The sequence below is a fragment of the Pleurodeles waltl genome, chromosome 4_2 (genome assembly GCF_031143425.1).
Source record: "Pleurodeles waltl isolate 20211129_DDA chromosome 4_2, aPleWal1.hap1.20221129, whole genome shotgun sequence".
Classification (NCBI taxonomy): Eukaryota; Metazoa; Chordata; class Amphibia; order Caudata; family Salamandridae; genus Pleurodeles; species Pleurodeles waltl.
The window spans coordinates 967,369,221-967,393,380 of record NC_090443.1 but is presented as its reverse complement, the minus strand read 5'-3'; the positions used below and the strand labels follow the sequence as shown (position 1 = coordinate 967,393,380).

General features: G+C 43.6%; 1 protein-coding gene across 1 annotated transcript in view; it reads right to left on the bottom strand.

Annotated features, from left to right (window-relative positions):
• The window catches only part of ARMH1 (armadillo like helical domain containing 1), a 121,216-nt gene that overhangs the window by 20,131 nt on the left and 76,925 nt on the right, over positions 1-24,160 (bottom strand). The window contains exons 7-9 of the mRNA XM_069232804.1: positions 23,486-23,608; positions 15,911-15,983; positions 5,206-5,335 (exon numbers count right to left, since the gene is read on the bottom strand). Coding sequence (XP_069088905.1) covers positions 5,206-5,335; positions 15,911-15,983; positions 23,486-23,608 — 326 coding nt within the window. The remainder of the gene's footprint in view (positions 1-5,205; positions 5,336-15,910; positions 15,984-23,485; positions 23,609-24,160) is intronic.

Here is a 24,160-nt window from a genome sequence, read left to right as displayed (position 1 = left end):
TTATCACTCAAATATCCAATTTATATATATTTTGGAAAGTCAGCTATTTTTCTCCAAATAGAAGCAAATGAGTTCTGAAAATGAGCACATTTTCATCTTAAATATAGACTGTCAATTTTGGTATATGTATATTAATTCAACCAATCAAAAGCTTCTAATTTAGTAGACTGGGGTACACAGAGGATAGCTACTTACATGTAGCTGGAGAACTACCAGTAGCTCTCGAGCTATTCGTTGAAGAAGCCTGTTCTAGAGTATACTCTGTTGGATAATGTACACACTGTTTACTAATGCTTTTTGCATGATAGTCTGAAGGTACCACCCCAGTGGGTATACTTCAGTGGGGCCATGCTTTAGAAGCTATGTCCACTAAACAATTGGTCTCAGTTAAGAGACTTGCAATAAGGGTATAAATGAGTACAATGGAGGTGACGGTAATGGCTTAAGTGGCTTTTCGAATCAAGTCCTTTTGCATCACACACAAGGCAAGCAAGAGTATAGCCCTATCAATTTTCAGAGCTGACTCAACCAAAACTACCGACCACACCTCTCAGACACTACACCGTCACTGTCCATATTAGGTCAAGATTCTTCAAATAGTGCGGTAGACTTGCGCCGCTAGCTCACATCCGCTATATACAACTGCGCAAAACACTGTTCACTTTTCACTTTTGTTGGGTTTTTTTCAACTCAACAATTATCATTTTTTTACTTAGAGGATATATTGATTCAGACCACATAATTAGGAGAAGACATACAACTGTTTACTGGTATCTTTGAGGAATATTTGTTCTACTTAGAGGCAACCAGTTTCATGCCAATATTATTTTTCTGGTTACTGCGAGGAACTCTTCCGTCTGCAGCAGTATTCCCTGGGAGAAAGCAAACGTCCTTCTCATACATGACTGTTCCATGAAAATATTATTTTGTAGCATATGATATTTGTGAGAATCCAATCTTTCTGAGTCAGTTTTGACAACCCAATCCATTCTATTTAAAAAAAACAGTTTTATATACAATATCAGTTCATAACTGAGTAATAACACCACTGCATCTTTTTTCCACTTTTCACTGTAGCTTTACCGTACCCCCTTAGATCTTTATGCTCTTCCTTCATTGCGACCCCCTGCTTCTGTATTTGTATTGATCTATTGAGTTTTCCTTCAGAAATGCCAAACATGGAATTATGTGTGTGATGGAGCAGGAAGTGATACAATAGACATGGCGGCTGGTGGGAAGTAGATGGTTTCAGTAGGCGAGCGACAAAATCATGAGGCATTTCACAGAGTTCTAAGGCGTTGAGGAATGTCTAGGTGGGAGTGCCAGAGTCTATCCTATGTAGCCGGGGAGACTGCTCATGGGCCTATGGGAAATGTTCCTAGTTTTGTGAACTCTACTGGTTTAGTGATCAAGAGCAAGGGTGAAGGCTGGAGCCGAAGGATGGTGATGGAGGTCTAGAATGGTAAGGTGATCCTGGATCTGGGATTGGATGGTGGAGAGAAGAAAGAAAGGAGATGTGTGATGAAGGAACAGATGTACAATGATATATATGGACCTCTGTTCCATTATCCAGAATTTGGTGTCCATAGAAAAGCCAGTTGGCTGTCTCCCTCAGTGTAGAGTAGGGAGTGGATGTACAATGGTAGAAGAGATTGTCATGGGACTTTAGAAAGTTGTGGTGAGCTGCTACTATTTAGTTACAGGAGATTCTGGTAATTCAGTACAGTTTTAGTTGTCAGGAAGGGGAAGCAAGCGGGGATTTTTCAAAATTTAGTAGCTGGTTGTATGCAACAGAGGCAAGGCATGTTATGATGCTTGGGAGTTTCAGGAAGGTGTCCTAGTCACTCGCAGGCACATCCACTGTGTACTATATGGTGAGCTGCATGAGACGGCAGAATAGACATAGTGAGGGATTTCCATTTTAGTGCAGTGATGCTATCCAAAAGCAGACTACCAACAGGCAGTTATGTATATGTACTGGGAGTTCAATTGTAAGGGATGGACATGAGAGCTTGGTATCACTGAGAAGTGGTATATTTCTCTAGTGGTGTCTTCGCCGCGTGTGGCTTTACACCGTGAACTCTCATCTGGTGTGGGATATTAAGACGTGGTTTATATTGGATTCGTAATTGAAAGGCAAAAAGTATTTGGATGAATTTTCTTTGCTTTAAGTGAACTTAAATAAGATGATGAGAGGAAGTTAAGCAGCCATGAGATGGTGTCAGATTGGACTTTTTGGACTATGACAAGTCATTGATTGCAAAAACAGTGGCTTTTGGAAAATTTTAGAGCCTTGAGGAAGTTGTGGGGCTAGACGCCCTAGCTATGAAACACGTGTCCGCAGTGGGCAGCAAACCAATAAAGATCAGAACTGTGACAATACTGAGCATTTATTGAATTGTGGGACTCTTTGTTTACGAATGCTTGAGGATTTTGTTTATTGTTGTATATAAACCTTTGGTTAAATTTGGGGTGTGGGTGAACACCCTACCTATGAGCACTGTGTATGCCTTGTACTTATATGTTATATACATATGTGGATTTATGAGTGAGCGTGCGCCAGTTTGTTTTCCCTTCCCCCGTGTTGGATGGTATATGATGCGTCAAAGGATGTGATGATATCCCAGAGGGAGAAGAGGTTGTGCAGAGGGAGAAAAGTAGGGGAATACTTTCCTCCCCAGAGTAAGGCCCTGGTCTGGGGAGCTCAGACTGGTAATAGAGTACTGACAGAGTTGGAGAAGTTCCAGGATTCTGTGAGTAGTTACGGAAGGTCAACAAAGACTATGATGGAAAACCTTCCATTGAGATAGGAAGAGTCATGAACTTGGTAGGAGATATCTCTGTGGGCAGTGTCTGTTGGATCCAGAATGGAGTTAGCTGGGCGGTAGTAGGTGATAGGTAAGTAGGTGAGAGGAAGAAGATGAATCCGATGAAACTTTGTGGTGTGAGGGTTGGGGTCTGCCATGGATCTCTTGACAATGGTAATACCACTGCAGATTTGCAGAAGCAGAGTTTGAAAATACTGGTTTGCAGGACACCGTGTGCAGTGCAAGTGAGAGCTACCCTAATACAATAGCTGTACGCAGGGCATGTGCGAGCCAGCGCTGCTCAGAGAAGAATGCACTATCTCTATGCTTTGCAATCAATACGATGAGAGTGGGACAGCTGTTAAATTTGGTATTGAGTGGCAACGAGTACTTGATTAATTTTCTTCTCTTTTGTTGTAACCATGATATAAGGAGGCAGTATGTGAGGCTAATTCCATTGACATACAAAACCAAAAATAGATGGAAAGCCCTAATTTCCTTTGTGAGGCAAAATTACCTGATTCCATGTAAGAAATTGGTGACTATGTACATGAATCCTTGTAAGTAAAATATATGGTGAGGAATTCTGTTTGATACTTCGTGGCCTATGGCAAGTATTTGCTGAAGATAGGACTGAGAAAAAGCCTGCAAATGTGCCAGTAGTGGGAGTTGAGGAGTATGAGGAAAGTGAAGGAGGGTATGAATAAAGCAAGAAAGATATAGTGATTTTGAAGGTGCTGGTGGTGTTTGGAAGTGAAATGATGTCAGCAGATCTAGAGCTGAGAAGAGAGAGAGTGACAACAACAATTTGTACTGTTTGAGCAGAGCATAGTGCTTATTCAGTCACTGTAAAGGCAGGAGCTCAAATAAGTCTTTACGTTTTGCGTGGTAGATGAGACCTTGGTTGAGGTGAGGTGTACTTAGGAAGAAGTTGTAGTTAGGATGCTACTGAATGTGTGAAAGGTCTGCTGGAGGGATTGGTCTCGGTGAGCGAGGGGGTCAGACGGTTTGTTGGAGGTCTCAGGATGCCCATGCTGATGAGTGAGGGGTCGAAAAGGAAGAGTCAATCAAGGGATATAAAATTAGGATGAGATAGTTGGAGTTTGGAGACAGTGTTAGTTAGGCTATGAGAGAAAAGAGCGGCACTTTCAAGATCATGTGCATGATAGGTATCTTTAAGGTGGATTTGTTGGTGACCCTGTGGGCGTCAGATGTGAATCTTTCAGTCTCTTTGTAATTGGAGGCATTTAATTATGTGATCCAAGGGGGAAGGGCTGTCATAGAGATGACAGAAGATGGGGATGAAAGCTGGACAGTACCCATGGCCCACCACTGCCTTGGGATGGTTAACTGAAGAGATTAAAGCAAAGGTGCAAGGTTGGAGGGAGGCAGATTTACAGAGTCATTAATCTGGATCAAGGTTTCAGGGAAAAAATGCCAATAGGAGGCATTAGAGTCAATGTATTCTTTGGTAAAGGTACTTTGGTAACAAATGAACTTGGTGTGCAAAAGACCTAAAGAAAGGGTGAGATTGGAAATGTAAGTGATTTGCAGTACTGACAGATGAGGGTGGAGAGAATGATAGGAACAACCATGATAGGAAGGGTAGTAGGTGGAATGTTAGAAACACATGGTGGTGGGAGGGGTGAAGAGGGGGTAAGAAGTGAGAGTGCCCATGGAGTGAATGCACAGACAGAAAATGAAAGGAGGGATTTAGCAGGTGGTGGGTGATAGAAGGAGTGCGTAATGTCACATGGAAAGGTGGATAAAAGAGAGCTGGGGCTTTATGCAGAGGCTAAGGTCCAGGACCTTGCATCCGAGCAGCTGAACGGTGCTCTGAAGCAGCACAACATCTGCAAGAATGTCATATAAATATTCAATAAAAAGTAAACAAGACTGCAACCTATATGCATGGAGTATAAAATAATGCAGAACTGAGACCAACACAGAATCACCTTATCTTCAACATAGGCCTAAAAGAATGCTCATCAAACAAGCCTTAGCTCCACTAACTATCTGTCTAAGGGCCCTCCCCCAAGCTCATCAACTGCCCTTGTATGGAGTATGGTGTCTAACATTTTACCACCATCGACCTAGTAATTTATGTGAAGTAAACTCCCATTGTGGATCCCCATGAATAACACCTAGAAATCTACCACAAAAGACTCTGTCCCAGCTCCTCAGTACTCACAGGTAGCAATGGGACATGTGATCTCTCAATCAAACACACAGACAACTAAAAAAGTCAATATATTTTCTGTTGCATCTGGTCAGAAGATGAAAGAAAGTTCCTCCTCTCACCCACAAAATAATATGGATCCCGATAGCTCACTTCTTGCCTGCACACTCTTTGATATACAAGAAAGTAAACCAGTCCGACATCTGCCCCTCCACTTACCTCAAGAGTAAGGCTGGCCTGTCGTTGGCTTTCCGGGTGGTGCTGGTTTCCCATCGCAAACAGAAGGTGATGCACTACACGCAGCTGGATGAGCTCTTCACAGAGTTCCATAGACTCTCTGGCCAGCATCCTGTCAGGAGAGAAGCTTCATCAGCAAGCAAGCAGCAATGATGTATTCTTTACTTCTGAGTTATCATTCCGTGTTTAAGCAAACAGCTGATCCTTTGAGCAACAACACCAAAAGCAAAGCATAAATACTAAATCAATACTTCCTTATATTAATTTATCTTGATGATAAATTGATAGTCAATAGTCTAAAGTCATATCCTTGTAAATCGGCACAGAAACTGACCTACACCTATGGCATTGGACCACATGACACACATACCATGCAGGCCACACTGGTGCTCTAAATCTGATCTTGTCAAAATTATTGTGTGGAAAAATACATTTGGGGTAAATCCATTCTGCCTAACTGGAAATGTGAAACTGGACACAAACAATCTTTGCTTCTGACTTTAGATTTCTGTGGTATTCTGATTAAGGGCTTGAGTTGTCTGTGATCCAGCAGAAATGCAAAGTGACTGATCAACCGGATATTGTGCAGATACATCCAGTTTATTGTATATAATGGCCACGCTGAATCCTTGATGGGTCTTGATGTGTCTGTGCTTCATCAACTTCATCCTATGCTTCTGCTTTTAAGTTGCAGTTCTTCTATGGAGAAGGCTTCATGAAAGGAAGTTAGAGCCACTGCGTGGTCCCTACTAGCAAATTCAGGATTCCTCAACAAGATGTCAGAGTCATTTTTAGATTATTTCCAGTCCATCTTGCTTGGATGATGAACCTTAACAGGGATCAACAATCAGAAATATGCAGTTATTCCTGAGGATAGTTTTGTGTATTTATGGCCAAATCTACTAGAAACTGGTGCAGTGTGGTGCTGTGCTAAAATCAGCAGCTCCACGCCAGTTTTGAAAAGCAGGGATGCGCTGTAGTCACAAGAATACGATGAAGCCCAGCGTTTACCCCTGTGTCCGCGCAAAATTAAGCTGTCTCCGTTGAGGGAAGTGATTGTTTATGTGCAGGAAGGTACCCCGTCCTGCACATAAACAATCATCCATGGCATTTTGCTCCTTCTATGTGTGCTGCAGAACAAAGCACACATAGAAAAAGCAAAAAAACGAGGAGGAATAAAAGCATTCCTTCTCGTTTTCCCCTGCTAACACCACCCCTGTGGTGGCATTAGTGTTTGGCGCTGCAACAGATTTACTATTTCTCGTAAATCTGGGGCAGCGTGAAAAGCAATGGGTGTAGCGATGGAACGCCCACTGCAACAATCACTGCACGCCCTACTGATGCAGAAAACTGCATCGCAGGGGCCCATATTCACAAGGAGGCATAACGCCACAAAACGTGGTGTTACAGTGGTTAGTGCCACCGGAGCATCATAAAAAGTGATGCTCTGGTGGCGATAGGGCCTTGTAAATCTGGCCCTTAGTACATTAGGAGACCAAAACGTCAATGTATACTCCACTATTTACTTATAGCTCGACCATCACTAGAATATATTCAATATCATGAGAATATGCTCTGCGGAATGTTCCTTGAATTAAGAGTGGAGTCGACACGTCTGTCTTACAAATTGATTGTGCATAGTAACGAGTTACTAATGCACTGGATATATGCATGTTTTTTTGCTTCATTGGAACCCCTTGTAAAATTATTTGAACACCTTTTGTCTGGAACTTAATATACACTAAATGATTGTAACATCATGACTTCTGTACAGTTGTTCTTTCGTTTACTTTGTGGTATTGTTTTGAAATAACTGTCTTGATTTATTCTCACAGTTTGGTTTGATGCTTTGCATTCCATGCACCACTATGTATAATTTATTCTGTAAATGATTCCCTTGTACATCTTACATATATGACATGCTAACCTGTCAGCATCTCAGTGCCTCTTTAACTGGGTGCGCTGGGTGCAGACTTCGAAAGTGACCCTATTATAGCAATGCCCAGCTCCTAGTGGAAGTGTGAACCCATGCCTTTACTGGGAACAGCCCATTAGTGAAGCATGGACCAGAGCTTTTCATTGAAGTGGCAGACCCACCCTCACATTTGAAAGGGGGCAGTGATACCCTGCAGGCAGGTACAGTGAGTGACTGCAGGAATATGCCAGGGGGCAGGGGGTCCTTAGGACCCAGATACCCTCATCCCAAGAGATGTGCTCGGGGCACAATAACTGTGCGCCCTGTATGTGAAGCATAATCAGGTCCTTTGCCTCTGGGCCTGCGTGTGAAATGCAGTGGTGGGGGTAGGCCCGGCATGCCAAAAGTGGAGATTTTGCCCAGGCACAAAATTAGGGCAGGGTCACACTGAGCACTCGTGTGCTGCGCCGAGTCCTTTCGCTCAAGCTGCTTCTTCTCATTGGCTGGTTCTTTATATAGTCAGACAGTCAGAGGACGAGATGGCATCAAGGAAACCGTGCAGGTGGCCATTTCACCCTGTTCAAATTCCTTCCCTTGCTGGTCCCAGCCTCTTTTCTCTCTTATCTTGTGTAAAGCGGCCCCAGGCCTGACAACGCATACAACGGCACTGTGACACACGATATTGGCTCTCCTCACACGGTCTTCCGGTGAGAAGCCAGTGTCACTTGGTGCCAGAGAAAACGAGCTGAAAACCTCTGTAAACAGCAGTTTTCAGCTTGTTTTTGGAGGATTTTAACTGCCGATGACCATTAGAGGGTATTAAAACACCTTAGGACATTGGCAGCAGCCTAAGCAAGCTTTTGTTTTTTTCTTGAGGAGGGGGTTTGGGGCCGGGATGGGGGCAAAAGTGCCTCTGAGGTGTTTGAGGGAGTAGGCAGGTCTGCGGTCCTCTTGTGCGGCAAGGATCTCCATGGCAGTCCCAGCTGCTGCTTGTGTGAGGTCTTCCAGACCCAGCGCTGTGGGGAGCACCATGGCAGAGATGAAAGCCCTGTGCTGTAAGGGATCTTGTGGCAGGGGTCCTGGCCTTGTACTTTCAGAGAACGTATAAAACCAAGGGAAGCAGGCCGAACACTGTGATTTGATAGCTGTTGATTTTATTACAAGACCGGGGGCTCATATTATGCTTTTCTTTTCCTACTTTATAAAATAGCAGCCAAGAATTAAAATTCCCAGAAACCTCTGGGAAGAAAATACAACATGACGTCACAATGGGACTGACCAATCCCATGACGAGCCCCTCTTAACCATTTTGACCAAGAGCACCAAGTCCTCTTTTCTTGCTGCTCGCAGTCAAGATAAGTACTCTGCTCGCCGTTATTTCTGTATTCTTTTTAATGTTGGATATGTATTTGCTTTTATTTCTTGATTGGTTATGCGGTGCTATGCTTTACCGTTACCTTGATTAGCCTTCTTTGCTTTTTTTTTTTCTTTTTGTTTGAACGCGCGTCCTTGCGCGCGATCCTCTTTCCAATGCGCTGTTTTATGCGCGTGTCAAATGCACCACGAACGTTCCTCGACGTTCGTTTAGAACGTTTCATGAGGTGTTCTTACCTCACTCTTCAAACATTTTGCTGTGTCGCTGCTTCCAGCCTCAAAGAGCTCCGGTGCCCTCCTGCTCCTCTGACGAGTCAAGATGCTGCCTTCACTCAGTGAGGGATTTCCAGTTTGTCTCTCGACGCTTCGGCTCTGCCCATATCATGCCCCCAGCCCTCCCATCTACACTCTAGACCCTCCTCCCTAGCCCGACCTGCATTTAACCCTTTAGTTTAGGGTTTTTTGCTGGTTCATCAGATGTTTTTCACAGTTTTTTTATTTTCATCCTCCTTTAGCCAATTAGATTTTCTCCTTGGGCTCCATTATGTCTGGGGATAAGCAGGCACAGTCCATGAAGGACAATTTAAAATCTTTTAGCAAAGATTCTGTCCAACATGCAGTTTCAGTTTCCATGTTGGATATTTCTAAAAACTTAGAAGCCTCCATTTCCAGAATTTTGCAGAACCCCAAAGACAATATTCCTAAAAAAGGAACGAAACATGCAGCACCCTCTATTGTGCCTCCCAGAGGAGCTTCTGTCAAATTTGGACTCATTCCCTAGAGACAAATTCTTCAGTACTCTCTTCCTCCGTCCTTCACGTGTTACACCTCAGAGACACAGATAGTGATGGGGATGATGTCTTACAGGACTCCATGAATGATGACTTTTATGACAATGGGTCTTTGGAGTTAAGGCGTAAAGTTTCTCCTTCTGTGAGTTCCCCTCATTTAGTGTCTGATGAGCTGCTCGATCATGATGGGGAACCTATGTTTGACCCTACATCAATCCACCATCCAAATTCTTCGTAATGGTTCACTTCCGATCATGTTTCTGACTACTTCTCCTTTTATTTAAGGCATGCGCTTCATAAAGCGTCAAGAAACAAACTGAAATCTGAATGTCCTAGATCTTCCCTTCCCTTTAAGGTGGCTGATACCCCCTCCATAGATCCTAATATATTACTCTTTTTTTTCTAAATTTGGGAAAGATCCCAAAGAAGGGGTTGATCGTGCCTGGTCAAATTTCCAGGACAGACTTCTGGACTTAGTTGGACCTTTGACTAGGATTTTTAATTTGGCCGAGGAGGCGAAGATGAAGGGCACTCAAGTGGATCCTGAGATTCTTTCAAATTGGGCTCAAAGAGCGATTTGTATGTTAGGCAATGCCAACCTATATTTCACAGGAGCGACGCAAAAGCCTTCTGCTGAGGATTGACCCCAAACCTAGCTCATTGGCTGGCAAAGAGGAGGGTCCAATGTGGAGGGCCTTCTTTTTGGTGATTCCTTTATCAATTAGAGGAGCAAATATGTCTCTACTTTCGCTTCTTTAGGCAAGGCACATTCGTCCATGAAAAGTATATTTTCCCCAACGTGTTTTTTGAAGGGCCTGCAAATGAAGGGGTTGATTTGCCTGCCGTTATTCTTCAAGAGGGCAATCCCTTGGCAGAGGCTACTACGTGCAAGGCTACCAACAAGATTTCTACCAGGGGTACAAACCCCAATTCTATCCCGCCGGTTCCGCGGAGCCGTAACAGATCATACAGAGCCAAAGGAGATCAGCTTGCAGGTAAGAACTTCCAGTGGCTTTCTATACCCTCAGATCCTTGGGTAATCCAGACTGCTCAAGGTTATTGCATAGAATTGTACGAAGTACCTGGTCAGTCCCATCTGCCTCGTCCTCTCTTTTTTTCCTGGGAACAATTGTGACTGGTTCATGAAAAAGTCCATTCCTTACTAATGAAACAAGCTATTGAAGAAGTTCTTTTCGACCCCTCCGAGTTTCTCAGTACCATCCTTCTGGTTCAGAAGAAGAACAAAAAGCATTGTCCGGTTATAAATCTGAAGGAATTCAACAATTTTGTTGTATACCATCACTTCAAAATGGAGACTATTCTCAATCTCAGAGATCTCCTTCTTCACAATGACTGGTTGGTTTGGATAGATGTTCAGGATGCCTATCTTTCAGTCCCTATGCATCCCTCGTTCAGGAAGTATTTTCAATTCCAGTGGGGGACTTCTTTCTTTCAGTTCAAAACTCTTCCCTTCAGCCTTTCATCAGCCCCTTGGTTTTTCACCAAGATCCTCAAACCAGTAGTAGCCTTCTTCAGAGGCCAAGGAATAAGACTTATCGTCTAGCTCGACGATTTCCTTATCATGGCACAGGACAAGTCCTCCTCATAAATCAATTGAATCTTTGTCGGACCTTCTGTCTCGTTTGGGGTTTCTCATAAATCTTCAAAAATCAGTACTAATCCCTTCCCAACGTCTCGAGTTTCTCGGTTTCATAGTCAACACTGTGGAGTCAGTTCTTCAGCTTCCCCTACACAAGGTATCCTTGATCAAGAAAGAGATTCGACATGCCTTATCTCTTTATCTCTCCCTTCTTGTTCCCACAGATCCCTAGCTCATCTGGTAGGCCTCCTTTCTTACTCCATTCAAGCAATCTTCCCTGGCCCTCTTCATTACAGGGCTCTTCAGAGGCTAAAAATCCGACATCTTTGCAAAGGCCTAGCCTACTCAGATCCGGTAATGCTAGATCCAGAATCCAGGGAAGAACTCTCATGGTGGATGACTCATTTAGATGCCTGGAATGGGAGAAAAATTTTCTCTGCCGCCCCAGATCTTGTCTTAGAATCAGATACAAGTCTGACGGGTTGGGGCGCAAGATGTATCTCGACTGGGGGTCCGTGGTCCGTTCAGGAGTCATCACTGCACATCAACTGTTTAGATATGCTTGCAGGTTCCTTTGCCATCCAATCCTTTACAAAAGACAGGATAAATTGTTCAATTCTTCTGAGAATAGACAATCGGTCTGCAGTCAGGTACATCAACCAGTTAGGCGGAACGAGATCCAAACCTTTGGCCCTTCTGGCCAAGAGTTTGTGGGAGTTTTGTCTCCCTAGAAATATAGTGGTCAAGGTAGAATACCTCCCAGGCAAGCTGAATGTAGTGGCAGATTGTTTTTCCAGACATACCCACGACTCAAGCGATTGGCGTCTTCATCCTTCCATATTCAAGCTCCTTTCTTCAATCTTCGGTGCTATGTCCATAGACCTCTTTGCTTCAAGGATCAATTCTCAACTCCCTGCCTTCTTCAGTTGGAGACCAGATCCGTTAGCCTTAGCCACGGACGCTTTCCTACAAGTAAGGCCTCCCTCTCTTCTGTACGCCTTTCCTCCCATCCTGTTTATTGCTCGAGTTCTAGCACAGGCCCGCAGAAAACATTATTCCCTAGTTCTTATAACCCAATTCTGGTAATCTCAGCCTTGAGATCCAACTCTCTTGGAACTTTCCTCAGACCTCCCAGTATTGATACCTCTGTTTCCCGAACTTCTCTTGAACCCTCAAAGCCAGCCCCACAATCTTATTCTAGAGGGCTCTCTTCATTTTATATCATGGAGAATTTCGGGGCTTCCTGGAGAACCCCAGGAATTTCGGAAGAGGCTGTCCAGTTCATTCAACAGTGCTGGGCTCCAGGAACTTCAAGAGTTTACCGCTCCGCTTGGTCAGTGTGGTGTAGCTGGTGTGTGAACAGAAATTCCGATCCCGTTTCAGCAGAACGTTACCTTACTGGTAATTTTTTGGGCGTCCCTAGCTTCTCAGGGTAAGGTTTACCATGCGGTGAATACTTATAGATCTGCAATCTCTTCAGAGCATATCAGAGTGGATGGTAGACCGGTTGGGGAACACCCGTTTGTATGTCGACTTTTAAAGGGAATCCGTTTTGCCAAACCTCCTGCCCCGAAATATACTGTAATGTGAGACGATGACTCCATTCTCAGATTACTCCTCTTATGGCCTGATAATGCTGATTTATCAATATTTGTCTGCTGAGTTAACTATGCTCTTGTGTTTAGTCTCGATTAAACGTGTTTCAGATGTTAAAGCCCTGGACGTTTCCTCCTTTCATTTTTCTGCTTTAGGTGTTTATTTCCAAGTGTCTAGACGAACTAAGACTAATTTGTCTTCTGTCCTTTATCCGTTCTTTCCTTCACAACCTAAATTGTGTGTAGGTAATTGTTTGAAAACTTACGTTTCTCGAACTGCAGATCTCAGGATTCCCTCCTTGTCTCAATTACTTATTTCCTATCAAAAGCCACACAAACCTGTTTATACTCCCACTTTGGCTCATTGGGTGAAATGGCTAATGTCCTAGGTTGGAGTTCCTACCCTATCTTATGGTGTGCATTCAGTGAGAGGAGCTACGGCTTCTCAAGCCTTTTGGGCAGGGGCTAACTAACAGGATATCCTCAGATGGGTCAAACGTCGGTACGTTTAGAACTTTTTATTGTAAACCTGTTGATCATCCATTGGATACTGTTATTTCATTGTTTAAACAAGCATAATATGAGCCTCCGGTCTTGTAATAAAATTTAGATTTTCCTAGCCTTGGTGTCAGAAAGGCTAGATTTTATTAAGGGAACACCCCTTCCTATTTGCGACTCAGAAATGCATTTTGCGAGTCGGTTCCGACTCGCAAAATGCATTTCTACATAGCAAATACGCATTTGCGAGGCGCAAAGTGTTTGCTACATCTGGCCCTAAATGTCCCTGTTGTGGCTTTAGAAGCAGGGGTGTAGTCGCAGAAGCCATTACTAGATGCCCCTCTTCCAGCATTAGTAGCAGGGGTGCAGTAACACAAGCCATAGTCAGCTGCACATGATGTAGTACCAGAGGTCTCTACTAGAAGTCTCTGCAGTCAGCAGCACACAGTGCAGTACCACAGGTCGCTACTAGATGTCTCTGTAGTCACATGGTGCAATATCGCAAGTCGTTACTAGCATTAGCCGCAGGAGTGCACTAATCGCTGCTAGGTGTCCTTCCTGTGACGTTTGCAGCAGGGGTGCAGTACCACAAGTCCTCACTAGATGTCCCTGTAGAGTCAGCTGCACAAGGTGCAGCTCGAGGTGCAGTACCGCAGGTTGTTACTAGGTGTCCCTGTAGAGTCAGCAGTGCGTACATCACTTGCTGTCCCTGTTGTGACTTTACAAGAAGGAGTGCAGTAACACCAGTAACACCCGATGCCCCTGTTGTGGCATGAGCAGCAGGGGTGCAGGTGCCGGTGGGCACCCAGTGGGTACAATTCTACAGGTCGGTACCGGATGACCTGGCGGAGTTTGAACCTGCTCTGCAGAACACATTATGGCCGCTTTCTGTAATTGCAGTTCAGCTCTAGTCTTTGAGCACCTGCACGTTTTCCTTTTGCTGCAGAAGAAAAATGCCTTGACGTGCAGAGGAAAATTAACATTTTCCGTTTGTTTTTCAGGTACTTAGTTGTAACACAACACACTGCACGACAAAACACATTTTCTTGCACGGCTGCACATACAAGTATCGGCAAAGCTTAGCCCTTTACAATATTTCTTTGGATGTACGACGTCATTTCTACATTATCCACTGAACGAATTAAAGAAAAATAGAAGGAAATGCACCCCCGCCGCGTAATTTATACATTTCACTAAGGCTTTTCGGAGGGAAGGGGGCTCTGAGTCAGCACCGTAGCAAGGACGTTATACAAAATGGGGTCTTTCAGGGCTCTGGGCCCCGGTGCAACTGCACATCTGCACCAATGCTAGCAATGCACAGAGATATCTGGCGAAATGCATCCTTATGCTGCGAACACTAGAGGGACATCTGGTGAGGGCCCGTGGCACTGCACCCTCATTGCGTACTCCACTGGTATTTCCTTGTAAGCCTTATAAATTAGGGGAACATTTACCAAACTTTCACACAAGGAGGTGCAACAAGGCAACTTGCAGTGCTGCAATGCATGAAAGGGAAAGAGCAGAAATGCGCCAAATCAACAAAAAATTGGCACGTTTCTGCTCCCCACAGCACTGATGCATTGTGTTCAGCCTAGCACCAACACGGGCACCCTTGCACCACAAACGTGGCACTACCACAATGCAAAATGTTAGTAAATATGGCCCAAAGATGCTAATTTACTAAGGTTTCACGCAACACAGCAAGGCAACTTGCTGTGCATGCGCTGCACGAAACAGAGCAGAAATGCACCATATCTACTAAATGATGGTGCACTTCTGCTCCCTACCTGTGCTGGTGCACTGAGTGCTGCCTAGCGCCAATGCAGGCACCCTTGCACCGGGCTGCAAGGGTGCCTCTGTTATGAGCAGGATTGGCTTTGAGCAGTTAAGGATAACTTCCTGCACAAAAATAATCCTTAATGACATTTAAAATAACAATATTTCTCCTCATTATGCCTGGGTCTGGGAGGTGCAGCATTTTGGTGCAATCCTAGGTTGACCTTAGTAAATCAAAATCCATGCTTCACCCATGGAACACCTTCCCAACACAAGGTAATGCAAAGCAGTACCATACACAGTCTAGTGTTACTTTCTAGTTACTGAACCATGCAAAGGGGCTTTGTGTGCCTTAGCACATCCCAGAAAAGGGTTTAAGATGACTTTCGGCACCTTGCATCGTACAAGGACAATTCAACTCCTTAGGAAATCTGGGCCCAAGTATTTTGGACATATTAATGTCGGCCTCCTAGCATGTCTTCAGGCTTTTGGGTGCCATGCTTTGTACTTTTCATTACATCTCGCAATTTTCCCATAGAAGAATTTGCAGTTCTTGGCCATTAGTTCATTTTTAAAAAGATTTTCTTCCAAAAGTTAAATGGATTCCCCCTGTTGACATACAATGTGCAACCCGTAAGCCATGTACCAATACGTCACAAGTGCTACAGAGCTAGTGCTGAAACAACCTGCAGCCACATTGTGCAGAAACAGGCTAATTTAGGAAAGGAAGCATGTGTTTATTATATTTATCTAGGATTTCAGGGCAATTCACTTTACAGACATTGTAAATGAGATACGTGACTGAGTAAACTGTGAAGGGCAGATACATATCTAGTTTAGAAAGGGGAATTTAATGTAAACTCGATTAAATATGAACAAGCAGAAGTTAAAACACACAACTTGTTGAAGTTGAAAATGGGATGATTCACAAACATTAATTAAATAATATCAAACATGTGAATAACTGAAATCTGGGGGCTTTGACCCTTTCCCAGATTCACAAGTAGTATCATTGATATCACTGGTTATGCTTGGGTTTAACATGCACTGGGATTCCCTTTGACAGGTGATCATAACAACTATTAAATATGGCTGTAACCAGTCTACTTTAATTCAACACACAGGCAGTACTTCTCACCCAATTGCCTTGGCTGCAGCAGCTTGCTGAATGAATACAGTCATAGTTTCCATCAGTGGAGGCACTTCTGGATCTGGAGGGGAACACGGACAAAAGAAACATGTGAAGGTAAGCTATAGGAAACCACAGCAACAATGCATGGATACCATGGTAACCTGGTTGGTTCATGGTAGTGAAAGCTGAAAGAGATGGTGAACACAGAATAAACAGATCACAGTATCAGAGATCACTTCCTTACAGACTACCTGCTATTAGCAGAGGTCCCACCAGTGTCATGTTCCGCAATCAGACGCGCAACCGCTACATTTGTAGCTATATGCCTGTGATCAGGCGTGGCATAATCAATGTGTCCACCGCTCTTGTGTTCAAGGGGAGTTCCAATGTATCTGCACACAAAACCAAAGTATGCATTATTACCCAATGGCGAACCTGCCATATCTATAGTGCCCAAAGAAGATTCATGGGTGTCATCCAGGGATGCTCACCATTACTTTTAACCCCTATATGACTACTCTGCTGAAAGTGCTCCGTCATCTCCATATTTGTGTCTTTGCGTATTCTGACGACATACAGTTACTGATCCAATTGGACCCAAAGGAGACCCATACAGTCCACCTGCTGGAAGTACTGCTCCATGTCTGTCTTCCATACGAGAGTGGATATCAGCTGAAGTCGAAGGAGATATTACTGCACATCACTGGACTCTCGTCCCCTCTGCCTCTTCAATGGCTTCACATTTTCTAAAGTTGAGGAGTTGATAACTCTTAGGATCATTCTGGGCAAACATCTTATCAAGCAGATAATTGCTAGTGCTAAGACGTGGCTTGTACACTAAAGTCACATGAGGCACATTTTTCCAAATCTTGATCATAACGCTTAGACCTTAGTGATAAACACTTCTATTCACACCTGCTTGTTGTTTCATTCAGACAGCTAGAGTGCCTGTTTGTGCTCTCCTGAATATCTACTCCAGTGCCTACAACATGGCCGAAGCGCCCATAAGCTTCTTGCTTCGTTTACTAAATCGTGATCATATTCCTCCAGCTCTTGCTCAGCTCTACTGGCTCCCAGTTCCAAAGCGCATTATTTTTAAATCTGTGCATCATAGAGTGCCTCACCAATGTTCCATAGCCTTTTTGGCTCACAGGTTTATTCCAGAATTTAAGTTTTTGACCATCCCATGCTTAGTACGCCTTTCCCTTCCACAAGGACCATTGATGTTCGTCCTGGACACAGAGATTTCTCAGTCGCAGCTTTACAACTGAGGAACACTCTGATCGCTTCCTGATAGGAACACACTCTCTTCTTGCTTTTCGAAAACTTTTGAAAGCTTCTTTTCTTCCACAGCTCTTTGAATCCTTTAATTTAAAGGCCACAGAAATGTTCATTATTAGACTTATTGCCCGACAGCATCACAAACAGTATGAGTACATGTCCTTTATAAGAGTTTTGTTTATTTCGCTTACATGAGCTCCAGTTTGGTAAAGATCTTTACTGTGGGCATGCATTAATGTACTGTGGCAACAGCACCGAGTGGCACTCTCATTGGCCAACCTCCACAGTGTGCCTAAAGATTCCCATAGACCAGTGGTCTTCAAACTCTTTAATGCCGTGCCCCCCCAGTTGAAAAATAAAAATCATTAAGCCCCCCCTCGGAATTTTTCACAATTATTTTAGAAAGATGGCAATGTTTAAATAGGCCTAAACCTATTTAAACATTGCAGTTAAGTACTGTTACCTTTTTAAAACTGCAATAACATTCTTCTGCTTAAAACAAAGGCATGTTATCTGTATAATATTTCTTTTGGCCAGAGTTTTCCCCCTTCCCCCCCGGATCACTTGAGGACCCCCAAGGGGGCTCGCCCCACAGTTTGAAGACCTCTGCCATAGACGTAGAGGAGACAAGAATGTCGGCTGCAAGGGGTCCCTGGTGTAGAACCAGGCTCCCTGACCATCCATCGTCCCCATGCTGAACATCATGAAAAGATACAGGGACAACCAGTTACAAGGTACACTTCCCATATAGTGCACATGGTGGGTAGAGTCACTTTGAGGTAGTGGGTATCAGTGCCCGTGTAATGTACTATATTGGACGTGTGGGGTAATAAGATCCTGCAGCGCGGTGCAACTGACCTCACAATATCTGTCCGCGTGCCCCTATCGATACCGCCAGTGGACACTTTCACTCCACCCAAAAGAGACTGCCAGTCATTCTCTTGATTAAACTAGCGACACATTCTTTGAAGGCTCTTGCTGCCAACGAGAATACCACTTTAAGAAACAACCGTAAACGTTTTTAATATTTAGTTACGTTTTAGCTCATACAGGGGGGAATCCATGTGGATTCCATATGAAACAGCTATTGTTGCCCCCCCCCCCCCCCAACTCAGATCTGGGCTGGCCACGGTGAATTGTGTTGTATTCCGGTGAAACTTGTCAACAGTGCCTGCTTTGTGCGTCTTGTGTTCAGAGTAGCAAGGTGCAGGGGTGAGAACGTCTCTTTTTTTCGGCTCCAGCTGGGCCCAACACAAATGCCTCACTTAAAATGCCATCAGCACGCTTTTTGTTCAAGTTCCATCCTTGCTGGGGGTTGGCACAAGTATAAAACCCTATTGTACCATGGAACCTGCTGGGTGCATACGAATCTCTGTGACTCTCTAAGATATGTTAAAACACAGACTCCATAACATATTTATCGTCACTTCAGTCTTTGTTGCCAATTTACTTGGGGCACAGGATTTAAAAACAGAAATGCAAAAGTTGACTGTCAGACTCTGCTCCTGTGACTCCACCACTTGTGACTCCGACCCCTTTCTGCTGGCATTGTCTGAGCCCCAGTATATGGTTCCAGAGTAATATTTTTCAATTTCAAGTACTATAAATGAGGTATTAAGAGGGTTTACAAATGTTATTTGATCTGGGATGGGGGACAGAAATACAGTGGTGGCCAATGTGACTAAGCTGATTAGCACTTCCATTTCTTTTTGCTGTTTTGTGAGATATCCCCGCCAGGTTGGATTCAGGAAGCATTTCAACCTTGACAATGTGTTTATCGCAGATTGCTTACTTGTTATTGTTTAGGATTTCATTTTAAAAAAATTGTGACAGGTCCCCTCAATTCAATAAAAAATAAAAAATACATATTTTGTAAAATCTGAATTTTTCTATGACAGTGTAAAAAAAGATAATGTTTACGTGCACATGCTCCTTGCAAATATGTATACAATGAATATAGGACTGAGTATGACATCCCCATAAGAGTTCAGTCTTACATTTCACAGGAAAAAATCGTGTCCGAAGGAAACTGTCTTTCTCTAAAAAAAAAAATTCCCTACTGAGTGAAACAATCCCAAAATTCAATTTGAGTTTTAGGTGGGATATTTCACCCCTCTGCCTGGTAGGCCAGCCCCCCATTACTCCACATCCTAGTCTTTCAGGTGCAGTGAAGACGAAGAAATGTGGCTTTCATCCATGAACAAATGGGACATGCCCTTCTAAGCATGATGTGGTGTCAGGCGGGAGCAAGGCAGTTTACTGTTTCAGGACAATGTGCTGTCTTTCCTACATACATGCAAATGGCTGTCACCTTTGGGAGCATTGTTAGAACGCCTAGAAAATAAAATTAAAAAACAACAAAACTCTTGCAATAATAATTGATCATATCCCATATAAAAAAGTAATAGCCCACAATTAGTTTATTGGGGGAATCCCGGTGACTCAGTTCAAAGCACATAGTGATAAAAGAAACTCAAATCTCAAACTAAGGGCCTGATTTAGAACTCGGCAGTTATCTGTCACAGTGCTGATGGATATCCTGTCTGCTGAAATCTAAATCCCATAGAATACAACAGGAGTTAGATTTCAGCGGCCGGGACATCCGTCACCGTTGTGAAAGAGTAACCTGTCCGTTAAGTACGAAATCAGGCCGTTAATACTTAGAAAATCGTTTTAAGTCAACGGAAAGCCCCTTCAAAATGAAATTAAACGATGTTTCTTTTCAAAACCATGCCTTTTGTTCAATCTACTTAAAGAGTTTTCTGAAGTGTGAATATGACACAATGGTGTCGGTGCGCTTTGCAAGGGAACAGGTTCCAGTGTAAAATAAAAATAATGGTCGCAATCATAAAAACTAGTGAAATATAGCAGAACTAATGATAGTATAGTAATAGCGTACACAGTAACACTGAACAGAAAAACATAAACCCCCAGACCCACAAGTGTGTCAGAGCTTGGATGAGCTAGCAGTAAGTGTACATCTCAACAGCAATCCTAAACTTGGGCAGGTGTCAAGTGATCTCATATGAGGCAGCTTGTTGGAAGGGATGTCAACGAAAGAGTCATGCTTCCCCTCGTTCCTTGTGGGTGTGGTGATATCAGGGTTACCGGTCAATTGGGGTGGGCTTGTAAGAGAGTGAGTGGGAGGAATCTCTTTCATCAAAATTGATTTGGCTTCCTTATTGAATGCAATAGCAGATGGGTTCCTACAAATCTGGGGCAGGGAGTTCCAGATCCTCAGGCAGAGCATGAGATGGTACGAGTGTAGAATATCCTTTTTCTGAGTCTCGATTGTTCCGTTGAAAGGAGATGGAGCTGTGTAGGGATCGCCGGCCCCCAGAAATGGTGAAGCTAGGCACTTGGTAATTAGGGGTACCAAGCTGTAGGTATTTCTAAGTCTTAAGTGTCATTCTGGCTTCCATGGCAAGCCACTGGAAAGATACGAGAAAGGATGTCTAGTGACCAAAGACTCAACCCCCAGTTACCAGGTGTGCTGTGGCATTGAGGGTTTCCTTGAGAGGAGCAAGGCACATTTTCAGTAGTGTGGTAAGAGTAGAAGTTGTAAAGGCTAGTCTTCATATGAACATGACTTGCACTGCATTCATGAAATCTGGTAGCGGGATGAACGCTTTAACTTTCTTAAGGAGACTGAATTGGAATACAGCACTATAAGTCGATGTGATGGTGTGGGCTTGCATGTTCAAGTTTTTGTCTAGGGTTATCAAAAGGGATTTTGTTGATTAGATGATGACAGGTTGACATGTTTGCATTGGGCACGTCAAAGTGGTTGAGTGACTCCTGTACAGGTGGGAACTGTTGGGGGAGGGTAATGAGGAGGAATTTTTGAGGGAGTTCATTTTGAGGTGGTTTCGGGTTAGCTAAGCTTGGACATTTGCCAGAGTGCTGTTGAGAGGGATAATGTAAAGTAGAGAGGACATTTGTAGGTGTATCGGAGTGTCATCCACATATATGTGGTGTGTGAGATGTGATTGATGGAGGATCACCATCAGTGGTCCCATGTAGAGGTTAAAGATTGTGGGAGAGAGGGTGGAACTTTGGGGACTCCTAGTCTAACCAGAAATGGATTAGAGAGGAAGCCCTTCAGTTTGATTAGTTGTGAGTGGTAATTTAGATCAGAGGAGAAAAAGGTGAGCACATTTACACGTTTCCAATTATCACTTAAGGAAAAGTGAAGATTTAAATGAATTATAAAATAGTTTGTCATAATGCCTTAAGCTCTTTATTTTGCTTCTATTCGTTTTGTTTTTAATTATATTCGTTCTTTAAATGTAAGGTCACCTTTCCAGCATGTCCTCAGAGCACTGGATCAGTTCATGCATGAATCTGCCTTGTAAAGCCAGCCCCATAGCTTCTAGGTACTCCTGCAAGGCAACTGCTCAGCAGAACTCAACTTCTTGGACATGAATGTATCTTTTGCTTACATATGGTACCTCTAGCCTTTCAGAAGAATTTATGAGGGTCAGGCAAAATTACAAGTGCTCGCCCACGCCTTTTTGAGAACTGCGAATGAAAAGCTACAGCAATAGTCGAGCATGGTCTCTTGATGAATGATCACTTCTGTGTATTTTCCTGAATGATGAAAATTATGTATCTCAAAAACATTTCCTTTCAGGGAATCTGTGTTGGACAATATGGTCACAGGTTTGAATCCCGGCAGGTCCTCTCAGCCTTTCATCCTTCTAAGGTCGATAAAATGAGTGCCCTGCAGTTGGGGAACAAAGACCATGTAATGTTATTTCTGTGATGTCACTGGTATAAAAGGTGGAGAGTCTGGTGATCAGCCCCCAAGTTGTTCCGAGAGGTTGACAGACATGGGCCTAGGGTGCTGTCAGCAGTCACTTTCCACTCCAAGTAGATTGGCAGCCCTTGCCTCTCAGCTTGAGCAGGTGGTACAATTTCTACCTCGTGCTGGGAAACCTTTATGCTAAACACCTAGAAAGGCGAGTTAGCAGAAGAAAAGACCCAGTTTGTCTTTTGAATACAATGCTCAGCTCTGGCGCCTCTAACAAGCCAACTGCAGTCAACATGTGGTAGATGTGGTTGCGGAGCCCTTTCACAGTATAGGGCCCAGGGCCTCCGTTTCCTCCCCCAGGGCCAGACTAGGAACCTAAAGCAGCCCTGGCAAATTTTGTCAGATCAGCTCATGGGGTGCATAGCTAGCGAGCCTGACCACAACAATGGGGTCTGGGGAAGGGGAGTTCTCCCCCCCATGAAAATTTGGGAAAAATGGCAAAAAATGGTGCATTGTACAACACATTTTTCATTATACACTCAATTGTATTATTTTTTAAAGCATAGTAAATGATGACCTTACAGTGTACCAGGATATAGCAATCTCTATTGGGGCCCTTCAATTATTTCCTCACCATCACCCACTAACAGTGCCTCTCATCTCTCCGTAGCCCCTCTCTCAGATGTATTGCATTTGTTTCATAGCGCTGCTCTTTCTAGCGTAGGGTGTTGGAGCACTTTACATCACACTCAAATACAGAGACAAAGAATCATACGTGTGTAAGTCAGTGTGTAGAAAATGTTACATAAGACAAAGTGGACTACAAGGTGTAGGATTCACATGTCATCCATACCAGTAGACATTTTTTAAAAGTGCTTCATCTGGGGAAGCATAAACTCAGGATTCAGAACGTAACACAGTGGTTAGGGTTGACTTTATTAATAATAATTTATTTCTACCCAAAAGCTAATTATCAGCAAAATTAGGGTAATCGAAGATTGGGAAAAGCATAACTTTCTAACCTGTACCATGCAGTTGATGGCGGTTCATAGCTCACTGTGTTAGATTATGATTGTAACTTATGGACTGCACAGTAATAAAAGGATCTCTGTGACAGAAGCAGTATCCCACTGAGCACTGCACATAAAATACTGTTCTATGATCTCCATAGTACACATTCTCTGCAACATTCATATTAACACTCTGCACAACTTTAGATGAGTCAAAACTGCCACTAGACAAAACTCCATCTCTCTCCAACAGATACATTAATCACAAGAATTATCTTGTCGATTTTATTGTTGCCTGAAAACTATTGGATATACAAGGAACTCTGCAGTACTTTTAAAACTGCTGCACTGCTAAAAGATCCACCCCCCTCAGTAACACAAGAGACCACCAACACTTCCAGCCTCCCGGGGAAACACCCTTTGCCCAGTACAGCCAGTCCGGTCTTGCTTGCCCCTACCCACTCCTTTGTAATGCTATGTGGTACCCAGGGAAATGCACTGCAGTTAATTGACAGGACAAGTGTTGTCATTTCTTACCTTCTAGAATCTTAGGCAGTATAGTGTTGCTCTCTTTGGTGGAAGGCTTTAGCAGCGCTACGAGGCTACTCAGCAAGGCGGGACGGATATCATACTGCAAGAGGTCATTGATCAGTTGCAAAGCTGAAATCCAAAAAACAAGTAGCTTGAGGGTTGTCACTCATGAGAATGCATTTATGTTCTGGGACACGGGGTAGTGTTAACCTTCATTTGAACTTTAAGTAAGTGTTTTTGGTCCCGGGAAAGAAACATTTTTACTGAGAAGTTGTCAGTGATCACCACCTGATTACCACCATCATGTTCTTCAGTAGATCCTGTCCTTCTAAGACCTACAGCAGGAAACCTACAGCCATACCTCGGTCTCTTTGCAGTGTCTCTTCCTATATGAGTGGACATGGTCAATGATACACCAGCAACTACCCAACCTCCTCACCATCCCATGGTTTTAAATGTCAGGCTAACAGAGTTCTTGTAGAGGGTACACAGAAGGTCGGGAGCTTCAAGTAAGTAACTGGGATCACACACAATATTAAAGTCTCAAGGAGGTTGTATGGGGCAGAACTATGCATTGGTACAAAATGTTCTCCTGCAATGCTCCTCTAATGGGAAATTCACAAACTCATAGGTAAGCTAGTAGCTGGTAAAATTAAGTCACATTTTTGGAAATACTGAATG